Source organism: Vipera ursinii (genome assembly GCF_947247035.1).
Source record: "Vipera ursinii genome assembly, chromosome: W".
In the NCBI taxonomy this organism is placed as follows: Eukaryota; Metazoa; Chordata; class Lepidosauria; order Squamata; family Viperidae; genus Vipera; species Vipera ursinii.
The window spans coordinates 36,066,067-36,086,850 of record NC_139522.1 but is presented as its reverse complement, the minus strand read 5'-3'; the positions used below and the strand labels follow the sequence as shown (position 1 = coordinate 36,086,850).

The 20,784-nt window shown below is 45.2% G+C and overlaps 1 protein-coding gene across 1 annotated transcript in view; it reads left to right on the top strand.

Moving 5' to 3' along the window:
* Window positions 1-1,118: 1,118 nt before the first annotated feature.
* LOC310648255 (SNF-related serine/threonine-protein kinase-like) overlaps window positions 1,119-20,784 on the top strand; it is a gene marked incomplete at both ends in the record, with an annotated part of 102,200 nt that continues 82,534 nt past the window's right edge. Inside the window, one exon of the mRNA XM_083376001.1 lies at window positions 1,119-1,707. Coding sequence (XP_083232127.1) covers window positions 1,119-1,707 — 589 coding nt within the window. The remainder of the gene's footprint in view (window positions 1,708-20,784) is intronic.

The following is a 20,784-nucleotide window of genomic DNA, read 5'->3' as shown; positions in this document are numbered from 1 at the left end:
ATCAGTTGGGAGTGTTGCCACTGTATCAGCCTCCCTGCTGCATAGCAGCTTCCCTGCCTGATCTGCTGGAGGCCATCTCAGGGCTGGTGGTGGAGTTCCCCAGATGTATGGTTCTGGGGGACTTCAACCTGCATTCCCTGGGTTTCAGCTCAGAAGCAGCCCAGGAGTTTGTGGCCACCATGGTGGCCCTGGGCTTATCCCACATCTCGGACCGAATCAGGACAGTGGTCATACACCAGATACGGTTTTCTTGTTGGAGCAATGGCTATATGATCTGGTGGAGGATTTAACATTATCCCCCCTGTCATGGTCACATCACGTCCTGGTGTCCTTGAGATTCTCTTGTGCTGTCCCCCTTTGCAGGGAGGCTGGACCCATTTGTGTGGTCCACCCCAGTAACTGATGGTGCCAAATAGATTCTAGAGGGAACTGGAGAAAATTGCATATGGTGAAAATATTACCGTATATGGAAATAAGCAGAAAGTACAGACTATTGTTATTTTCTTGGATGTTCAGGAGTTCATTTCTATTATGCTTCTTTGTTACTCTCTCCCTATACTCTCCCCATATAAGACTATTCTAATATAAAATAAATAGACAAGTATAGAATTATCTACATCCATTAGAAAGTATGTCAGATATACAGATAATCATTTTGAAATTTCTCTTATCATTTACGAATATTTGGCAATATTTTCAGCAGTTTCATCAGATTTCTTAGTATATGTTTTTAAGTTCAGGAGACAGCAATCATTTTTTGTGGAATTAGCTTTCTTTTCCCCCTTTTTTTCTTTTATTTAAACTGCATAATTTGATTGATGAATTCACTACTTGGAGTGTTAGACAAAGCTTGTCTATGTATCTGGAATATCTAGAGGTGACAGATCTAAATGAATTATTCAACTTTCTTTCAAGAAAATCCTTTTATATTGGGTTCTTTCCTAACCAAAGTTCAATGTTTAAAAAAGCAGAAATGTTTTTCTAAATATATGTTCTATAATAATTTCATTTCTGATCTTTTAGATGCATTTGGCGGTGAAGAAGAGTTGTGCATCTATTTCAGAAAACCTTATATGAAACGACAAGTTTCAGAGTGTCAGCATTACTACTTGGAGAATATGGCAGGTTTTAAACGAGGTTATGATGGAAAAATTGCTGGATTGTATGATTTAGATAAAACCTTAGGCAGAGGGCATTTTGCTGTGGTGAAGCTTGCCCGACATGTATTTACAGGTGAAAAAGTGGCAGTTAAAGTAATTGACAAGACCAAGCTAGATACTCTTGCCACAGGACATCTTTTTCAAGAAGTCAGATGCATGAAACTAGTGCAACATCCTAATGTAGTTCGCCTGTATGAAGTTATTGACACCCAGACCAAACTTTATCTGATCTTAGAACTTGGTGATGGAGGAGATATGTTTGATTACATCATGAAACATGAAGAAGGTCTTAATGAAGATCTGGCAAAGAAGTATTTTGCTCAGATTGTTCATGCTATATCCTATTGCCATAAACTGCATGTCGTTCATAGAGACTTAAAACCCGAAAACGTTGTCTTTTTTGAAAAACCAGGACTTGTGAAATTAACTGATTTTGGATTTAGCAACAAATTTCAGCCTGGAAAAAACCTCACAACAAGTTGTGGCTCTCTTGCATATTCTGCCCCTGAAATTCTACTTGGAGATGAATACGATGCACCTGCAGTAGGTAAGTTAATGGACTATTAAATAACCATAATTGCTATATTTTTGTATTCAAATGAGCTATTCTTGAAAAATCATTCAATAGTCACAATCTTATGCCATCCAAGAACTGCAGTTTCCAGAATTTATACCTAATAGGCAAGACAGAATTCTGAAAGTTGCAATTCTAAGATATCTTGAGGATACCATGTTATGAAAGGGTGGAATTAAATTTTTGAAGCATACATTTTTAAAGGTCTTTGTATACTTTCATTGTACTAATCTAGTGTTAGAGGTAAACAACCAGGTATCCCCCAGAATGTCTACGACAATTGGGCACAGCCATGTCCTGCCCCCCTCCCCCCTGCCCCACCACCTTCACCCTGCCCCCCTCCCCCCTCCCCCCCACCACCTATGACCCACCACAGGCATTTGTCCACTGCTGCCTCTCCACCGGTGCTCCTCTGCTGCCACTATTCCCCTGCCGGTCTTCCAACACTGCCTACTGAGCAATGCACCATGGAACAAATCTCCATGGTCAATTCCCTGCATGGGACGAATAGCAATGCCTGTAGCGTGCTGGAGCAAACTGGGAGAGGAGGAGGTGCAGAGGCGGCAGCCGGTGGGGAGGGGGTGGCATCAGGACCCTCTGCCCCGGGGCACTTGTGGGGAAGTGATGCTGGGATTGGGGCCTCTTGTGATGACTCCCCCGGATGCTTCCCCAGATACCTCTTCAGATGTCAGCTCTGGGGAGGATGAACCAGTTCCTGGCACTTCAGGAGGGAAGTTGGTCAATGGCTCCAGCAGCCATCTGAGAGGGATTTGGCTGAAGCACAGCTGCAGCAGGACAGCCCTGAGGTATCAGATGGGGAAAGCATGCAGCTGCACTCGGTCAGGAATGAGGAAGAGGAACTGCCTTCTGCACCTGATCCCAGAACACAAAGGGCAGAGAAAAGGCAGGAGCAGTGGAGGTCAACCTGATTACTCATGATGAGGCAGCCTCACCCTTCTTGATGGGCTGCACCAGAAGCTGGCTGTTTAGCACAGCAGACAGATGGAGGTGATGTTGGGAGCAATGTGTTCATTTCCTAGCTGTGTGTTTTCTGGTCATTGTGATTCCTGCCTATCTTTGGATTGACACTGTGCCTTGACTTAGATCATCCCTTGTTAACTCTCGACTTTTCTTGCCTCATGAACCCTCTTGTATTGTGGATTTAATTTTGTCTGGTGGGTTTATTTTGTTTGGGAAACTTTCAAGTGCCTTGTGGCCTCATTGGCAATTGCTCTGTGGACTAGCATTGGTCTGCTTGTGGCTGGCCTTAATTGGGACAGTTCTGGGGTTTTGGTGAAGGGAATTGCTGGGGAATATTAATAAACTGACTAAACCATGGTTAACGTGTGTGTGTGTGTGTGAGTGAGCGGGACAGCATACCTCTGTGGATGCTCGGGGTGGCGGCAGGTGGGGAGGGGGCAGTAGCGCGGTGGCGGCATCAGGACCCTTGGCCCAGGTGCCCTTGCAAGGAAGTGGAACTGGGATCAAGGCCTCTGTGGAAGTGTAAGGGGTGGCAGAGTGGGGGCAGCATTGGGACCCTTGGCCCTGGGGCACTTGGAGATGCCCCGCCCAAAGGAACAGGGCAGGGGGTTGAACCTTCTGGCTAGCAAGAGCCAATTTCTTACTTGTAGAGGTGTGACATGGGCAGGTACAGGAAGTACACCACATCCCATGTGGGCAATAGTTACTCTGGGGTCAGAGGGGAGGCGTTTTTCAATGTTGACCTGCTCTTCCTCCCTGGTGGAGATGCTGTAGTAGAGTTGCTGGCTGTGCCGACATGTGCATTACATGTGCCAAAAGAGGAAAAGAATACAGTAAAAAGGCCCAGGGGTTTGCTTGCATTAGTGTGTGAAAGAGTTATTCACAGGGGGAGGAGCCTGTCTGCCCGGGGGCTGCTTGCCTTTGCACCCAGGGCAGCTGTTACCTTGTGCAGAAAGGGTGGGTGGGACAGTGGGGCCCAATCCATGAATCCAGCATCAGCCTCCCAAAGGATTGGTATTCTCAACACAGTGTGCATTCCAAAGGTCATGGAGAGTGCAATCCTTTCCCTCTTCCTTCTCCAACGCCACCAACAGCCCATGGGTTCAGGAATCAGAGACCCAGGGGGCAGCAGCAGCAGGCGGGGAGGGGATGGCAGCGCGGGGGCAGCCCCCTGCGCCTCCATGTAGGCCCCAATCCCGGCATTGCTTCCCCAGAAGTGCGTCTGGGCCAATGCTACCCCCACGCTGCTGCCCACTCCCTGCCTGCAGCCACCACCTCCTGCACCTACACGGAGTCCCTGATCCTGGTGCCAGTTCCCTGCAAGCGCCCCTGGGCTGAGGGTCCCAGTGCTACTCCTGCTCTGTTTCCCCCTCCCCACTTGCTACTGCTGCCACCCACTGGGCCTACATGGAGGCACTGATCCTGGCACCACTTTCCCACAATCACCCCGGGGCCAAGGGTCCTGATGCTGCAAAGTGCTGCCGCCCCCACCCCACCTGTTGCCACCCCTTGCACTTCCACAGAGGCTCTGATCCTGGCACTGCTTCCCCACAAACACCCTGGGGCCGAGGGTCCCACTGCCACCCCTGTGCTGCTGCCCCCTCGCTGCTTGCCACCAGTGCTGCCTCCTGCCCCTCCACGGAGTCCCTGATTATGGTGCCAGTTTCCCACAAGCACCCCTGGGCTAAGTAGAAAGCCAACTTGAGTCTAAAGGGTAACATAAAAAAACTCAAGTTGTCCTTAAAATACCCTGACATTTAGCTAGAGAGAAATATAGTCAAAAATTAAGATACTGAGTAAAACAAAAATTTGTTTGATAACCAACCATAATTAAAATATGTTAGAATACATGAAAGTTCAAGTAAAATATGTAGAACATTTACTTGATAAAAAAGGTTAAGAACATTTAATAAAATCATTTTATCTTTTTAGCAGTTACTTCAGTGAAGCTTGCCAGCCTCCATAATCAAATCGTGTCCAAATCTGTTTAATATTCAGGTGTTTTGCCATTCTTTTGTTTTTTAATTGCTTCTGTTAATTCCATCATTGTTATTTTCTCTTCTAGTAGCTTTTTAAATTTCTCTGATACTTTAGGTATCTCTGTTTTTCCCAAGAATTGTTTTATCCTATCATCTGAAACTATTTGTTGCTTATATAAATTCTCATAATATTCCCAAGCTATTTTTTTCTTTTCTTCATTCTGGTGTTGTAAAGTCCCCTCTGCATCTTCCAGTTGTTTAATCCATCTCTTTTCTTTCTCCTTTTTAATTTTATATATCAACCATCTCCCTGGTTTGTTTGCATGTTGAAAAAAGGTTTGTTTAGCTGCCTTTATTTTCCTTGCCACCTCTTCATTTTCTATTAAGTTCATTTTATGCTTGTTCAACTCCATTAAATTTTTTATCTTTTTGTTTTCTGTATCTTTCTGTAATTCTTTCTCAAGAGTCTTATATTCTTCCTCCAGTTTTTCCCTAATTTGTCTTTTCTGTTTGTTCTTTTTCCCCATATAAGATATAGCAAGTCCTCTCATGTACGCTTTCGCCGTATCCCAGACATTTTGAAGTGAGGTTTTCCTTAAAGAAGAAAGTCATTTCTTTTTCCATATATTGCTGGAAGTCTTTTTCATTCAATACAGTTTGATTTGATGCCCACCTTGTTCTTTAGTTTTGTTCTTTCCGTGTAATTGTGACGGTTGTGGTCCGCCCATGTGCTTGTTTCTATGTTTATATTTTGTGTACTTGTAAATAAGTCTATTGATGTCCATATCATATCTATTCTCGACCAGGACAGGTTGTTAGAATAGAATGTATATTGCTTCTTTTCCGGATATTTTTCTCTCCAAACATCTAGTATATTTAATTTGTCGACCATATTATGAAAAGATTTTGGAAGTGTTCTCCTTAGGGTCTTATTTTTTTTTTGTAGTATTATAATCCAGCCTGGCCTTTACAATAGCATTGAAATCTCCAATCATACATATGCTTTCGAATTCCAATTCCATTATTTTCTGGTGTAATTTTGAATAGAAATTTGCTTGGTTTTCATTTGGGGCGTAAATCGCTACCAATAAAGTTTTTTTTACAATTCATAATTACTTCCACCATTAAAATTCGCCCTTCTTCATCTGAATATAACAATGTAGTTTGTATTGCTTTTTGAATATATAATACCACACCTCTTTTACTCTGATCTGCAAGTGAGGTATATAATTCTCCCAATTTTGGATATTCTAGTAGATTTTTATGTTTCTTAATATGAAGGAATAGGGATGCGGTGGCTCAGTGGGTTAGGACGCTGACCTTGTCGATCAGAAGGTCGGCAGTTTGGCGGGTCGAATCCTGAGTGCCGTGTAGCAGAGTGAGCGCCTGTTACTCGTCCCAACTTCTGCCAACCTACCAGTTCGAAAGCACGTAAAATGCAAGTAGAAAAATAGGGACCACTACGGTGAGAAGGTAACAGCGTTCCGTGCGCCTTTGGCGTCTAGTCATGCCAGCCACATGACCACGGAGACGTCCTCGGACAGGCGCTGGCTCTTCGGCTTTGAAATGGAGATGAGCACTGGCCCCTAGAGCTGGAAACGACTAGCACGCATATGCGGGGGAACCTTTACCTTTAATATGAAGGAAGTGAAGATCTGATGGTAAATCATTTGGACAACTTTGGCCTGCATTAGTTGTTTCAAGCCACATGCTACAGAATATTACTAGTATCTTATATAATTAATTTTATTCTGCAGATAACTTTTCCATGGCATTTTAAAGAAAATTGATGTGAATGTACAAGACAGTCCCATGAAGGTGTTGTTCACAGATCTTTCCTGCAAATACCACTCCCTGCCACCTGGCATCCACATTATATCATAGTAACGCAAGGCCCTTTATGCTGACAAAAATACCTTTGTAGTTAGTCCAATAGATACCTAATAAAAGGATCACATACAGGTGAAACTCGAAAAATTAGAATATCGTGCAAAAGTTCATTTATTTCAGTAATGCAACTTAAAAGGGGAAACTAATATATGAGATAGACTCATTACATGCAAAGCAAGATAGTTCAAGCCGTGATTTGTCATAATTGTGATGATTATGGCTTACAGCTCATGAAAACCCCAAATCCACAATCTCAGAAAATTAGAATATTACATGCAATCAATAAAACAAGGAGTGTACATAGAACAATATCAGACCTCTGAAAAGTATAAGCATGCATATGTACTCAGTACTTGGTTTGGGCCCCTTTTGCAGCAATTACTGCCTCAATGCGGCGTGGCATGGAAGCTATCATCCTGTGTCACTGCTGAGGTGTTATGGAAGACCAGGATGCTTCAATAGCGGCCTTCAGCTCTTCTGCATTGTTCGGTCTCATGTCTCTCATCTTTCTCTTGGCAATGCCCCATAGATTCTCTATGGGCTTCAGGTCAGGCGAGTTTGCTGGCCAATCAAGCACAGTAATCCCACGGTCATTGAACCAGGTTTTGGTGCTTTTGGCAGTGTGGGCAGGTGCCAAGTCCTGCTGGAAAATGAAGTCAGCATCCCCATAAAGCTCATCTGTGGAAGGAAGCATGAAGTGCTCCAAAATCTCCTGGTAGACGGCTGCGTTGACCCTGGACTTAATGAAGCACAGTGGACCAACACCAGCAGATGACATGGCTCCCCAAATCAACACAGACTGTGGAAACTTCACACTGGACTTCAAGCATCTTGCAGTGTGTGCCTCTCCATTCTTCCTCCAGGCTCTGGGTCCTTGGTTTCCAAATGAGATGCAAAAGTTGCTTTCATCAGAAAAGAGGACTTTGGACCACTGAGCAACAGACCAGGTCTGTTTTTCTTTAACCCAGGTAAGACGCTTCTGACGTTGTTTGTTGTTCAGGAGCGGCTTGACAAGAGGAATACGACATTTGAAGCCCATGTCCAGGATCCGTCTGTGTGTGGTGGCTCTTGATGCACTGACTCCAGCCTCAGTCCACTCCTTGTGAAAGTCCCCAACACTTTTGAATGGCCTTTTCCTGACAATCCTCTCCAGGCTGCGGTCATCCCTGCTGCTTGTGCACCTTTTTCTTCCACACTCTTCTCTTCCACATAACTTTCTATTAATGTGCTTTGATACAGCACTTTGGGAACATCCAACTTCTTTTTTTTATTGAAAAGTTTTACAATACATTTTATCTTTAGCAAAACAAAACCCCTCCCAACCCCCTCCCCTCCGCACTACTACAAATCTTCCCAATTAAATTTTCATAATTATCTTAAAATTAAAGCAACATAAAATATTACAACACATAGTTATTTTATAAGGGTGAAAAGTATATCCCCAAATATTTAGCCCTTCTAACAATTTCAATTCCCATAATCCTTATTACATTATTATCTCCTTCAGTTATACAACTAAATCTTCAGGCTTGGCTCATTCGTCTAGAAGCAGCACGCCTCTTCCAATTTCTGGCCTCCTCCAGTGATACTGAAATTTGATCCACTCCTGTAACTTTCTCATCTGTCTGCATTATTCCTTCAGCACCTTGTAGATTCTCTCTGTATCGTTGAGACTCTCTCTCACCTTTCTTCTTTGTAGATTCCAAAAGTGGTATGGGGGCTGCTTTTAAAACATTACTGTAGAAATCACGTGCCTGAATCACCGTAGTAAGACGATGCCTCGTACCTTCATAGGTCACCACCATACCCACTGGTATTTGCCATCTAAACTTGATATCACGTCGTCTCAATTCTTGTGTCAAAAAAGCAAATTCCTTCCTTTTTCTTAAAATTCTTGGAGGGATCTCTTTTAAAATCAAAACTTTTTGCTCAGCAATTACAAATTCAATGTTGTAGGAGGCTTGAATAACTTCATTTCTAATCACTCTCTTTGTAAAATAAACCACCACATCTCTGGGTAATTTCCTTTGTCTTGCAATCCAAGAATTAACACGAAAATTTTTATCTATATTTTCCATTATTTCATCTGCTGGTCGTCCCAGCACCCCTTCTAGAGCCTCAGAAACCATTTTCTTCAAAAAAAATTTAGGATTTTCTTTTAAGCCTCTAATCCTTAAAGCAAACTCCATCTGATAATACTGTGTCGAGGTCAAATCACAATCAATTTTCTCTACCACATTTTCAGTTTCTGTCATTTTTGCTTCCAATCTAATATCATTTTGACTGAGATCTTCCACTCTTTCATCCAAATTCTCAATACATATAGCCATACCTTGCAATGCAGATAAAATGTCTGCTCTCATTTCTGTTAATTTCTCTGTAATCTTTTCGTCCATAACCTTAGCTAGTTTTTCTGTTAACTTCTCCTCCAACTTTTTATCCATTATCTCAGCAAATTGTTGCAATTGCTTTTCCATAGTCTCTTGCAGCACATTCTGCAAATCTTTTACTGTAAGGGCTAATGCAAATACGGGTGCAGGGGACAATAAAGCTTGCAATGAAGACTGCTGCACCAGAGCAGGAACTTTAGAAGATATAGCCGCCATTTTCACCCACTATTGTTTGCTACGCACTTCCACTTACGAGCTCAGCAAAATCCATTGAGTTAAAGATCAAAAGACCATCTTCACCAAAATCTCCTGTATCGCTCTGCCTGCGTCCTCGTTCTCCAAAGTTCTTTCTTGCTAGCAGGGATGGTTGCGAACGCCCTGTTCTGCTCCAAAGATCTCGGAGCAGAGGCGCCTCACAGTCCGGAGCATGCCCAGGCTTCGTGGGGGCTCAATCCTTCAGCTGCCAAAACTTTAAGTTCTGGCGGCCCCGGAGAGCTCTACCCCTACCTGGGCGCTCACCCCCTCCTCTTCTCCCGAGGAGGGGGCTTCCGAGCCGCCGAAACAGCTGATCGGCGCTGTTTTCAGCGGCTCTATGGAGCCGCGGGGCTGACAGCCGAAGAATGGCTGCCTCCGGCGACGCCTTGCCATCCGGAAGTCGGAACATCCAACTTCTTTTGCAATTACCTTTTGAGGCTTTCCCTCCTTATGGAGGGTGTCAATGATGGTTTTCTGCACAACTGTCAGGTCAGCAGTCTTCCCCATGATTGTGATTCCTACTGAACCAGACTGACAGACCATTTGAAGGCTCAGGAACCCTTTGCAGGTGTTTGATTGTTACTACTAGAATACATATCTGAATTTCTCTTTGACAGAGAGGATCTCTATTTATGTTATTTTTTCTCTTGATTCTGATAAAGTATATAAAAGACAAAATCAGCAATAGTAAAAAATTGGGGATAAGAAAGAAATCAATCCCATTCAAGGCTGTTTTCAAAAATATCTGCATCCCTTGCCTTCTGGGAAAGGTTTTCCTAAAAAAGGACATTTGAACAGATACCAAAGGTAAAGCCAGGTGTCACGGTTATCCCAACTTGGTCCTTAGGAAAGAAAGACCCTCAACTCCACGGTTGAAGTGAAAGGTTCACTTTTACTAAGTTGAAGTCGTTACAGCATAAGCAAAGCTGGATCTGAATATTCCCGCACAAAGCGTGTGTTTTTCCCACTTCTTTGGCCCCCTCCCCTTGACCAGTCCATCAATGTCCAATCACATTCATTTTAGGTGTTTGGGGAATGGCTTTGAGGTTTGGCACCTCTTCAGTGTAGTTTCACATTCCACTCTCATGGCCTATCCTCCTTCCCCCTCCCCTGCGTTTTATGGCAGGATGCCAGTGAAGCAAAGTATGCTGAAGATGGCAGGCCTGACACCAGGTATACTTCCTCAGGAGTACATTCCCATAGTGTTTATGTCCTGTGTATTTTCCATTGTGGAAGATTGTATGCTGAAGGCAAATGTACAGGATAATGCAATTATTAAGCTGTTCAGTTCCCGAATCTTTTAGAAAAATAAGGAACAGTTTGTTGTAGAATTAGAACATAACCATTAGAATTAAAATATAAAATGTATAATAATTAGTAGGACTGTCTGTGCAACCTACAGTATGTAGTGATTACTAGAACTGTGCAGTCTTCAGCATCTTTCTGTCAATCTAAGAGAAAGTTCCTGGTGGGGTATGGAAAAGAAGTTAAAGGCTTCCATTTTGTCCCTGATGTATTCAGTTCAGATTTCATATATGTTCTAAAGCTATAGTAATATTTATAATCTAAGTATTTTTAATAGAAAAAACAGTACTCTTCATGCCTCATGTGTTGTTCCAAATGAATTTTAGGATGACACTCTATGCACATATTCATATGGTTATTTTCTATGAGATTTACAGTCAGGTTCTCATATATTGGTACAATGATAAGTGTTTTGGCATTTAGCCTCTGTACACCACCACACGGCTTGAACTATCTTGCTTTGCATGTAATGAGTCTTTCTCATATATTAGTTTCCCCTTTTAAGTTGCATTACTGAAATAAATGAACTTTTGCACGATATTCTAATTTTTCGAGTTTCACCTGTATAATCAATTAGACTATTAAAAAGATTCTGCTCATGGCCACTGACATGAATAAAGATGTATAATTTTTATCACATTTATTTCTGTGGTTTTAGAGATTAGTGACTGAGAAAGTACAATATGCCTCTTTTGTCACGATGCAACTATATTAAAAATACATTGCAGATTTTTTTGCTGATTAACAGTCTTACTAAACCATAACATTTGTTTCAATAAAGAGCAGTTTATTAATTCCTTAAAGATTCAGTGTGAAATGCATTGGTTGGAGTTCTTTTGAAAATGAAACAATTATATTTTTTTAATAATCTGCACAAAATCCACAATGAACTTTGGGGCTCACTGCTTACTAGATTTGTGACAAGCATCAAAAAGGGCAGTCAGTGACAAAGCTTGGTTTCCATAGTAGTGAATTGATGTTATGTAAGGAAGTTACATGTATTCTGCTTGGTTGTCATGGCTCTGACAATCCTGCTGGAACAAACTGCACAATTGGGGTGTTTCAGAAACATTTGAAAATTGCAAATGCTAACCAGCAGCTATGAATCTCCATTGCAATTCCAAGTTATGTACTGTGTTTTCCTTAAGAATTATGTCCTTCCTTAGAATGAAGAATTATGTTTTAAAACCACTGATGTTCCTAATATTTCTGTACTCTCAGATCTGTTGTTTAAAGGTATTTAACAGAATTCTGAATCTGTTTTAGTAAATTTTGATTCCCAATGAATGAATGAACCTTTATTGTCAAAGTACAACCATGTATACATTGAGATTGGCTGAGCCTCCCTTTGTGCCCCCACCCCCAACTCACAGTGACAACAAACCCTCCATCTTATTACACCATGTGATCTAATTGCACAACACACCGGCCTCGCAAGTCAATCATGCATAAAGTTTATAAAATTATTTCCCGTTCAAGAGCCTAACAGCCCATGGATAAAAGCTGTTCTTCAGCCTGTTGGTACGGCTGGCTATACTCCTGTATCTCCTACCCGATGGTAGGAGAGTAAAGAGATACTGACCAGGGTGTGAGTCGTCCCTGAGAATTTTCCTCACTCTTCCAAGGCAGCAAGTCCTGGCGATGACATCCAGTAGTGTCAGGGGACAGCCCACAATGTCTTGTACTGTGCTCACCACCCTCTGTAATACTTTTCTATCCGCGGCTGTCAGACCAGCATACCAAACCACAATACAGTACGAGAGGATGCTCTCTATAGTAGACTGGTAAAAGAGGGTCATTAGCCGTTGTTCTACCCTGTTCTTCCGCACAACCCTGAGGAAGTGAAGTCTCTGTTGGGCCTTTCTGGCCACCTGGGTTGTATTAACTTTCCAGGTAAGATCTTCACAGAGGTAGACTCCCAGAAATTTAAAGGAGGAAACTCTCTCCACACAGCCCCCCCTCGATGTAAAGTGGGGCAGGTTCCTCCTTTTTCCTCTGGAAGTCTAGCACCATCTCTTTCGTCTTGCCGATGTTCAGGTGCAAGTTGTTGTTGCAACACCATATTGATAGTTTTTGTACCTCCCCCCTGTATGCTGTCTCATCCTCACCTGTAATAAGACCCACTACGGTAGTATCATCTGCGAACTTATCGCAGTAGATGGGTCGGATGATACACAATCGTATGTGTACAATGAGTACAGGTAGGGGCTAAGCACGCAGCCCTGTGGCGAGCCGGTGCAAAGCTTCAGGGGGGGGGGAATAAAGCAGACCCGACCCTCACCGTAAGCGGTCCCTGAGAAAGTCTTCAATCGCAGATGGAGGGGGAAAATTTCAAGTCAGTCAGCTTTTCAGTGAGAGTGCTCGGCAAAATGGTGTTGAAAGCCGAGCTGTAATCAACAAAAAGCATCCTGACAGCTTCCAGGTTTCTCAAGATGGCTTGCTATAGAGTGTAGAGCAGTAGCTATGGCATCATTTGTCGACCTGTTCCCCCTGTAGGCAAATTGATGTTTGTCGAAATCCAGTGGGAGGCATGTCCTAAGATGTTGGAGAACCAGTCTTTTGAAGCATTTCATGACTACAGACGTTAATGGAACAGGTCTGTAGTCATTCAGGCACTCAACTGCAGTTTTCTTTGGGACTGGGACAATGGTTGCTGCTTTCAAGCATGATGGTACACATGCCGTTTGCAAGGAGATGTTAAAGTTCCTTGTCAGGACCCCTGCTAATTGGTCGGCACAGTTCTTAACCACTATCCCCAGCACCCCATCTTGGGGAGAACTGTCTTCAGACAAGCTTGATTGAAGTCCCCAGCCATGACAAGAGTGCCCTCTGGGTGAGTTTGCTGCTGCCTGGTGATGATGTCATACATCTGGGAAAGTGCCGTGCTGACATTGGCATCAGGTGGAATGTAAACAGCTGTAATAATTACCACAGTAATTTCTCTAGGCAGATAAAAAGGCCTACATATGACAGTCATCAGTTCCACATCTGGGGAGCTGATGACTGTCATGTGTAGGCTTTTTTATCTGCCTAGAGAAATTACTGTGGTAATTATTACTGTGGTAATTATTCCCGATACTGCTGCAGAGTTTTCATGAAGATATGTTGCCAGATTATTTGCTAATGGGGGCAACCAATATAAAAATGTGAAAAATAGCTAAAATCATGTAATAGTGAAAATTCTTAAAATGAACATTAAACTCTGAGGTGGAGGGATCTTGAGAACATTTTGGGGTTAAAAAAGCTGAATTTCTGGTTTCCTCCCTCACAAAAAATCAGAATAGAGTTGGAAGGGGCATTGGAGGTCTTCTAGTCCAACCTCCTGCTCTAGCAGGAGACCCTATAAAATTTGAGACAAGTGGCTGTCCAGTCTCTTCTTAAAAACATTCAGTGATGAAGCACCCACAACTTCTGAAGGCAAGCTGTTCAACTGGTTAATTGTTTTCACTGTTAGAAACTTTATCCTTGATTAGTTTCCATCCATTGTTTCTTGTCCTGCCCTCTGGTGCTTTTTTGTCTGCTGCCACTCACTGCTGGCTCATACTTAAGTAATTGTTCACTAGGACTCCAAGGTCTTACATCTCTCACAGTTTTCTCACAGACCCAGATTTCGCCTAATATGTACTTGTACCTTTGGTTTTTCCTGCCTGAGTGTAAAACCTTGCTTTTCTCCACATTAAATTTCATTTTGTTGGATAGGGCCCATTGTTCAACTCTGTCAAGATCTTTCTGGATCCTGAGCTTGTATTCTGGGGTGTTGGCTATTCCTGCAAGGTTAGTGTCATATGCAAATTTGATGAGTTCCCCTTCTATTCCCTTATCTAAGTCATTTATGAAGATATTGAAGACTACTGCGCCTAAGACAGAACCTTGTGGTACCTCACTGCTTACTTCCCTCCATGTGGATGTAGTACCGTTAAGAATTACTCATTGAGAACCGTTTGTCAGCCAGTTACAAATCCATCTGGTGGTGAAGCTGTCTATCCCACATTTTTCTAGTTTACTAAGAAGTAGGTTGTGGTCTACTTTGTCAAATGCCTTACTGAAATCTAAGTATACTATGTCCACAGCATTTTGCCGGTCTACTAATTTAGTCACTTTGTCAAAGAATTAATAAGATTGGTTTGGCATGATCTGTTTTTAACAAACCCATGTTGGCTTTTAGTTATAACTTTGTTTCTAGATGTTCGCAGATCTCGTTTTTGATTATCTTTCCCAGTATATCCCAGGTATTGATGTTAGGCTGATTGGTCTGTAGTTTCCTGGGTCTTCTCCCCCCCGCCTTTTTTTTGAATATGGGAACCACAACAGCTCTTTTCTAATCCTCAGGTAGTTCCCCAGTGTTCCAGGATTTTTGAAAGATATGGTACAATGGTTCTGAAATAACATCTGCCAGCTCCTTCAGAAGTCTGGAATGTAATCCATCAGGTCCCAGTGATTTATATTTGTCAAGATCAGATAGGTGTTTTCTAACCATTTTCTTGCTTATTTTAATTTTTATTTCTAATCTGTCTTTTATGAATATGTTTTTGGATAGGTTGGGCTATAGTTTATTTTTGCGTGAAGACTGATGCAAAGAATGAGTTAAGCACCTCTGCTTTCTCTCTACTGCCTGTTACTTTCTTGCCATCTTCTCTCTTTAGTGAACCATCTGTTTCCTTGATTTTTTTCTTGTTATTTTTATGCTGAAAGAAACTTTTTAAAAAATATCTTTGACTTTTGTTGCAAGTCTTTGTTCATTCTGAGCCTTTGTTTTCCTGACTTCATCTTTGCAGATTTGGGTTATATGCTGATATTCTGCCTTACTTATGTGTCCCTCTTTCCATTTTTTGTACTTAGAATAGAATAAAAGAGTTGGAAGGGACCTTGTAGGTCAGTGGTGGCGAACCTTTTAGAGACCGAGTGCCCAAACTGCAACCCAAAACCCACTTATGCATCGCTGGGTGCCGGGAGGGCATGGCCACTGAGTGGGCGTGGCCCCCCAATTGGGCATGGCCACCAAGTGGGCGTGGCTATGGAAGTCATGGCAGCGTGGATGGGCGTGGCCAGGGTAGGCGTGGCTACCTCAATTTTCCTCCTGAGGAAGGATGCCTGTGGGGGCCGGGTAGGGTTGGGGGAGATCCAGGGAGTCTCTGGCAGGTGGGGCAGTGGGCAGGAGGCTCGTCATCTTGTTTTGGGAATGAGCCAATCAGATCATAGTAGGATTCAGTTATTGTTGTCGTATTGAAGCTGAGATGAGGACATTTGTCAGTGTGTTATGTGATCACTATCAAGTTGGCTGTGTTTTTTGTGTTCTTTCATTTAGTGAGCTTGTAAAACGTAATAAAATTAAAGTAATGGTGCAAAGAGTTGACTGGTTGCCCAGAAAGCAATGTAAAATAGTATTATTAAGTGAACAAGGCTACAGTTATAAAGAAATTAAAGGAAAAATTGGTGGAAACTTAACCAAAGGTGGCATTTCTACTGTACACTTTTCCCAAAAGGTTTCCACAATTTTGGCCACTACTGTATGAGGGGGGAATTAAACAAAGAAAGCACAGTGTCTTGGATTTTACAGGTTGTTGGAAAAGTACTCATTCATTTTACCAGATGCTGAAAATAACAAATCTGAAGCAGAACGCCTGTATTAGCAGATGCAACTGATATAAAATCTGTACGAAGAATGGTCAATAAAGCATTCTTGGTTGTCTATTTTATCTTTCCTAATAAGCTGTAACCAACTTCTTCACTTAATTTTGCAAAACCTGTGGGTCCCACGCCATTCCACATACCTGCAAGAAAGCAGCTGCAATCCGAGTACTCTAGCTCAGGGCTTTTCCAGTCGCCTAGCAAGGTGTCAAAAACTTGATGACACCCCCCCTCCCAAAAAAGGAAAAAAAAGTGATAAACTACAGTAGTCCTCAACTTACAACAGTTGACTTAATGACTGTTTGAAGTTACAAAGGCACTGAATAAAGTGGCTTATGACCATTTTTCACTTAAGACTGTTGCAGCATCCCCAGGGTCATGTGCCTCCCTCCTTCTCATTCCCGTCTCCCTCCCTCCCTCCCTCCCTCCCTCCCTCCCTCCCTCCCTTCCTTCCCTCTCCAAAGTGCAAACGCACGTGTCCTCCTCCCCCCGCCCCCATGAGCTTCTGCAAAGCGCAAATGGAGTCCACATCCCACCTGCCTCCTCTGAAGTACAAATGCGCTCGTCCTCCCCCCGCCCCCCACAAGCTTCTGCAGAGCACAAATGGAGGCCACATCCCACCTGCATCCTCTGGTGCAAACATGCGCAGCGTCCCCCCCGCCCCCCGTGAGCTTCTGCAAAGTGCAAATGGAGTCCACATCCCACCTGCCTCCTCCAAAGTACAAACGCGCTCGTCCTCCCCCCGCCCCCCACAAGCTTCTGCAAAGCACAAATGGAGTCCACATCCCACCTGCCTCCTCCGAAGTGCAAATGTGCACGTCCTCCTCCCCCTGCCCCCGCAAGCTTCTGCAAAGTGCAAATGGAGGCCACATCCCACCTGCCTCCTTTGAAGTGCAAACGCGCATGCCCTCCCCCCGCCCCCGTGAGCTTCTGCAAAGTGCAAATGGAGGCCACGTCCCACCTGCCTCCGAAGTGCAAATGCACATGTCCTCCTCTCTCCCGCCCCCTCGCAAGCTTCTGCAAAGCGCAAATGGAGGCCACGTCCTACCTGCCTCCTCCGAAGTGCAAACGGGCATGCCCTCCCCCCACCCCCGTGAGCTTCTGCAAAGTGCAAGTGGAGGCCACGTCCCACCTGCCTCCGAAGTGCAAATGCACATGTCCTCCTCTCTCCCGCCCCCCTCGCAAGCTTCTGCAAAGCGCAAATGGAGGCCACGTCCTACCTGCCTCCTCCGAAGTGCAAACGGGCATGTCCTCCTCACCCCACCCCCCACGAGCTTCTGCAAAGTGCAAATGGAGGCCACGTCCCACCTGCCTGCTCCAAAGTGCAAACACACGCGTCCTCCTCCCCCCGCCCCGCCGCTGCTGCCCACAAGGCCAATTGCACACACGAGCAGGACAGCCACGCAAGGCAGAGGTGCTGCCTGGGGCCAGAGGGGAGGCCGGGCTGATTGCGGGCACCGGCGGTGGCGGCCAAGTAGAGCGGCGTCTTCATCTCAGCCATGCTGTGCAGGGCGGCCAGTGGCGGGCTGCTGTGCAGGAAGGCGCTCGGCCGGGAGGTGCCATCCCTCGGCCCCACCGCCAGCATCCCCAGGTCGGACATCTGAAGCCACGGAGCCTTCTTTGGATGGGGAGAAGCCATCTCCCATGGACCGGTGTCTAGGGACAAAGGGAAGAGCCCCCAAACGGCAGAGATGGCCGGGGACTGGGGGGAGAGATATAGGAATGTGGGGTGGAGGTCAATTGCGGGGAGCCTGTTCTGCTATTGGGGAGGGGAGGCTGAGATGCTGGAGCAGAGAGAGGGCAACTAACCGGAATCAGGAGGCCAGCATTGAAAGGGAAAGTGATATTCCCTGTCCAAGTTTGGGGAAAAAAGAGCGTGCACCCAGCTTCTCCCTTTCTAGGCTGAAGCAGAGGTGTCGAAAGATAAAAGGCCTGCCTGGAGTGAGGAGTTCAAGGAATGTGGGAAGAGCGACACTGGGAGAACTTCGGGAAGGCTCCGTTCAGGAGGAGTGGAGTGTTGAAGCGGAGGGCAAGAGAAGTGAGGTCGGCCTTTTCTGGAGCAGGGACGCCCTGAAAGCGTCTGTTGATTCAGAAGAAGTGAGGATCGGGGCTGGGAGGGGCTTGCTTGGATTGGACGGGGAGCTCTCTGGACAGCCGAACTCAGGGGCTCCCTTTGAAGAAGGGGATCCCTTCTGGTGATCCTGGGGAGAGGCACCGTTCCTGGTAAATCCCCCCCCCAAAAAAAAAGCGGGGGAAAAAAACTTCTCGAAACTTTAACCAGCACCCTCATAGAAGGCGGACAGTGGAGGGGTGGGAAACTTCTGTGGAGGGATCGTAACTTCCAGCCGTCTCTGGGAGGTGCTGCCGGCAGCAACGGGTAGAGGGCAAAGACCTGCCGGCGGGATTAAGGGATGGTGGAAAGAGTGAAGTCCGTCCTGTGGCTTCCTTCTCCAGGACTTGTCTCTGGCTCCTTTCCGGGTGAAGGGCAACTCGGCCAGCCCATTCCCTGGCCGGGTGCTTGGTGAGGGGAGCAAACCGACACCAGGGCCAGGCTCCCGGAGAAGGAAAAGGCATTCACTCGGCACAGGAAGAGTGAGGCGCGCTGCTGGGTGCAGCACGGAAATCAGCCCCGTCAAAGGCTCTGAGCCACAGCCAGCTGAAGGAGGCTCTGCTCTGTTCTGGTTCCCTTTTCTGCGGCTGGAGAGACCCTGGTTGGGCTCTGGGAGACCCTCCTGTGCTTCCTCCGGATGTGATTGCGTGATCCCAAGGGAGAAAGCGTCGCCACCTCTTCCTTCAGCCCGGCCTCAGGCTTTGTGGGTTGCCTGCAGAGAAAATCCTCCCGATCTTCTGCCCTTTTTTCCTTCTTCTTTTCCCCCTCCTTGTTAAACATAGGCCAGGCGGGCTGGACGCTCCCTCTGCGGCTGGTCGGGAAGATCCCAGTTTTCCTTTCCTGGCTTGGCTCGTCGCTTTTCCCGCTCTCTCTCCTTTTTTTTGCTTTTGTTTTGAGTTGCATTGCTCAGCTTTTCCGCCCATTTCCTTTGCAGCTGGCCAGGCTTGTCTTTGCCTCTGCCCTGTATGGCTGTCCCGCTCGTACATGCAATCGGCCTCCACGCCACCGCTGCCGGCGCACACAATCTGCCCAGCCTCCCCTACGCCTGCTTTACGCAACTCCTCCTGGGCCCCTCGCACCCACCATTAACCCGCCACCATGCAGGGTAAGGTTGTCGCCCCTGCCCAGATTCCCTCGCCTCCCCCAAGCGTTTTTTACTAACCTGCTTTCAGCTGCATTCCGTTTCTCTGCTTCTCAGCCTTCGCCACGTGTTTGTGGGATGATCGGTAAAAAAGAAAAAAAAATCCATGAGACTTTTTAAATTCTCGCGAAATCTTGCGAGAAGTTAGAAAGTCTCATGGAACTTTTTTTTTGTCCCACAAACACCTGGCAAAGGCTGAGAAGCGAATGGAGAAACAGAATGCAGCTGAAAGCAGGTTCGTAAAAATATGCTTGGGGGAGGCGAGGGCATCTGGGTGGGAGCGGAGGTGGCAACCTTACCCTGTGCAGCTTCGGCAGGTGTCTGGCAGGGGGAGGGAAGCAACAGGCCCCGCCCCACCCCTCGCATGGAGTGCCCTGCTCCTGCCGCTTCCCCCACCCCCACACGGCACCTTTTTTCCAGCTCCGACACGTCACTTCATCAGCCTCTGTGTAGGACTGAAAATAAAGTTCAATCAAGCATTCCAACTTTGCGAGATCTTTTTTTCCCCCCGCAAGAAGTTGAAATTGATTGAAATGGGGTTTTTTGCACACGGTCGTGGAGGCCAAGGAGTGGGGCGATGGCACGTGTGCCCACAGAGAGGGCTCCGTGTGCCACCTGTGGCATGCATACCATAGGTTCGCCACCACAGTTGTAGATCATCTAGTCCAATCCCCCCCACCCAAGCAGGAGATCATACACCATTTCTGACAGATGGCAGTCCAGTCTCTTCTTGAACGCCTCCAGCAATGAAGCTCCCACAACTTCTGAAGGCAATCTGTTCCATTGGTTGATTGTTCTCACTGTCAGAAAATTTCTCCTTATTTCTAGGTTGAATCTCTCCTTGATCTGTTTCCATCTGTTATTCCTTGTCTGGCCCTCAGGTGCTTTGGAAAATAGGTTGATTCCCCCCCTCTCTGTGACAGCCCCTCAAATATTGGAACACAGCTATCATGTCTCCCCTGATCCTTCTCTTCACTAGACTACCCATGCCCAGTTCCTGTAACCGTTCTTCATATGGTTTAGCCTCCAGTCCCCTAATCATCTTTTTTGCTCTTCTCTGCACGTTTTCCAGAGTCTCAACATATTTTTATAGTGTGACCAAAACTGGTTGCAGTATTCTACATGTGGTCTTACTAAGGCTTTATAGAGTGGTATTAGTACTGCACAGTTGGCTCATATTTAATTGATTGTCCACTAAGACTCCAAGATCCCTCTCACAGTTACTGCTATTAAGCCTCGTTTCACCCAATATATGTGTGTACTTTTGGTTTTCTAGCCTAACTGAAAAACTTTACTTTTCTTTTTTTTTAATTTTTATTAAATTTATTATTTAAAAACATTGGACACAGTACCAGCGGGCTGACAAACCTT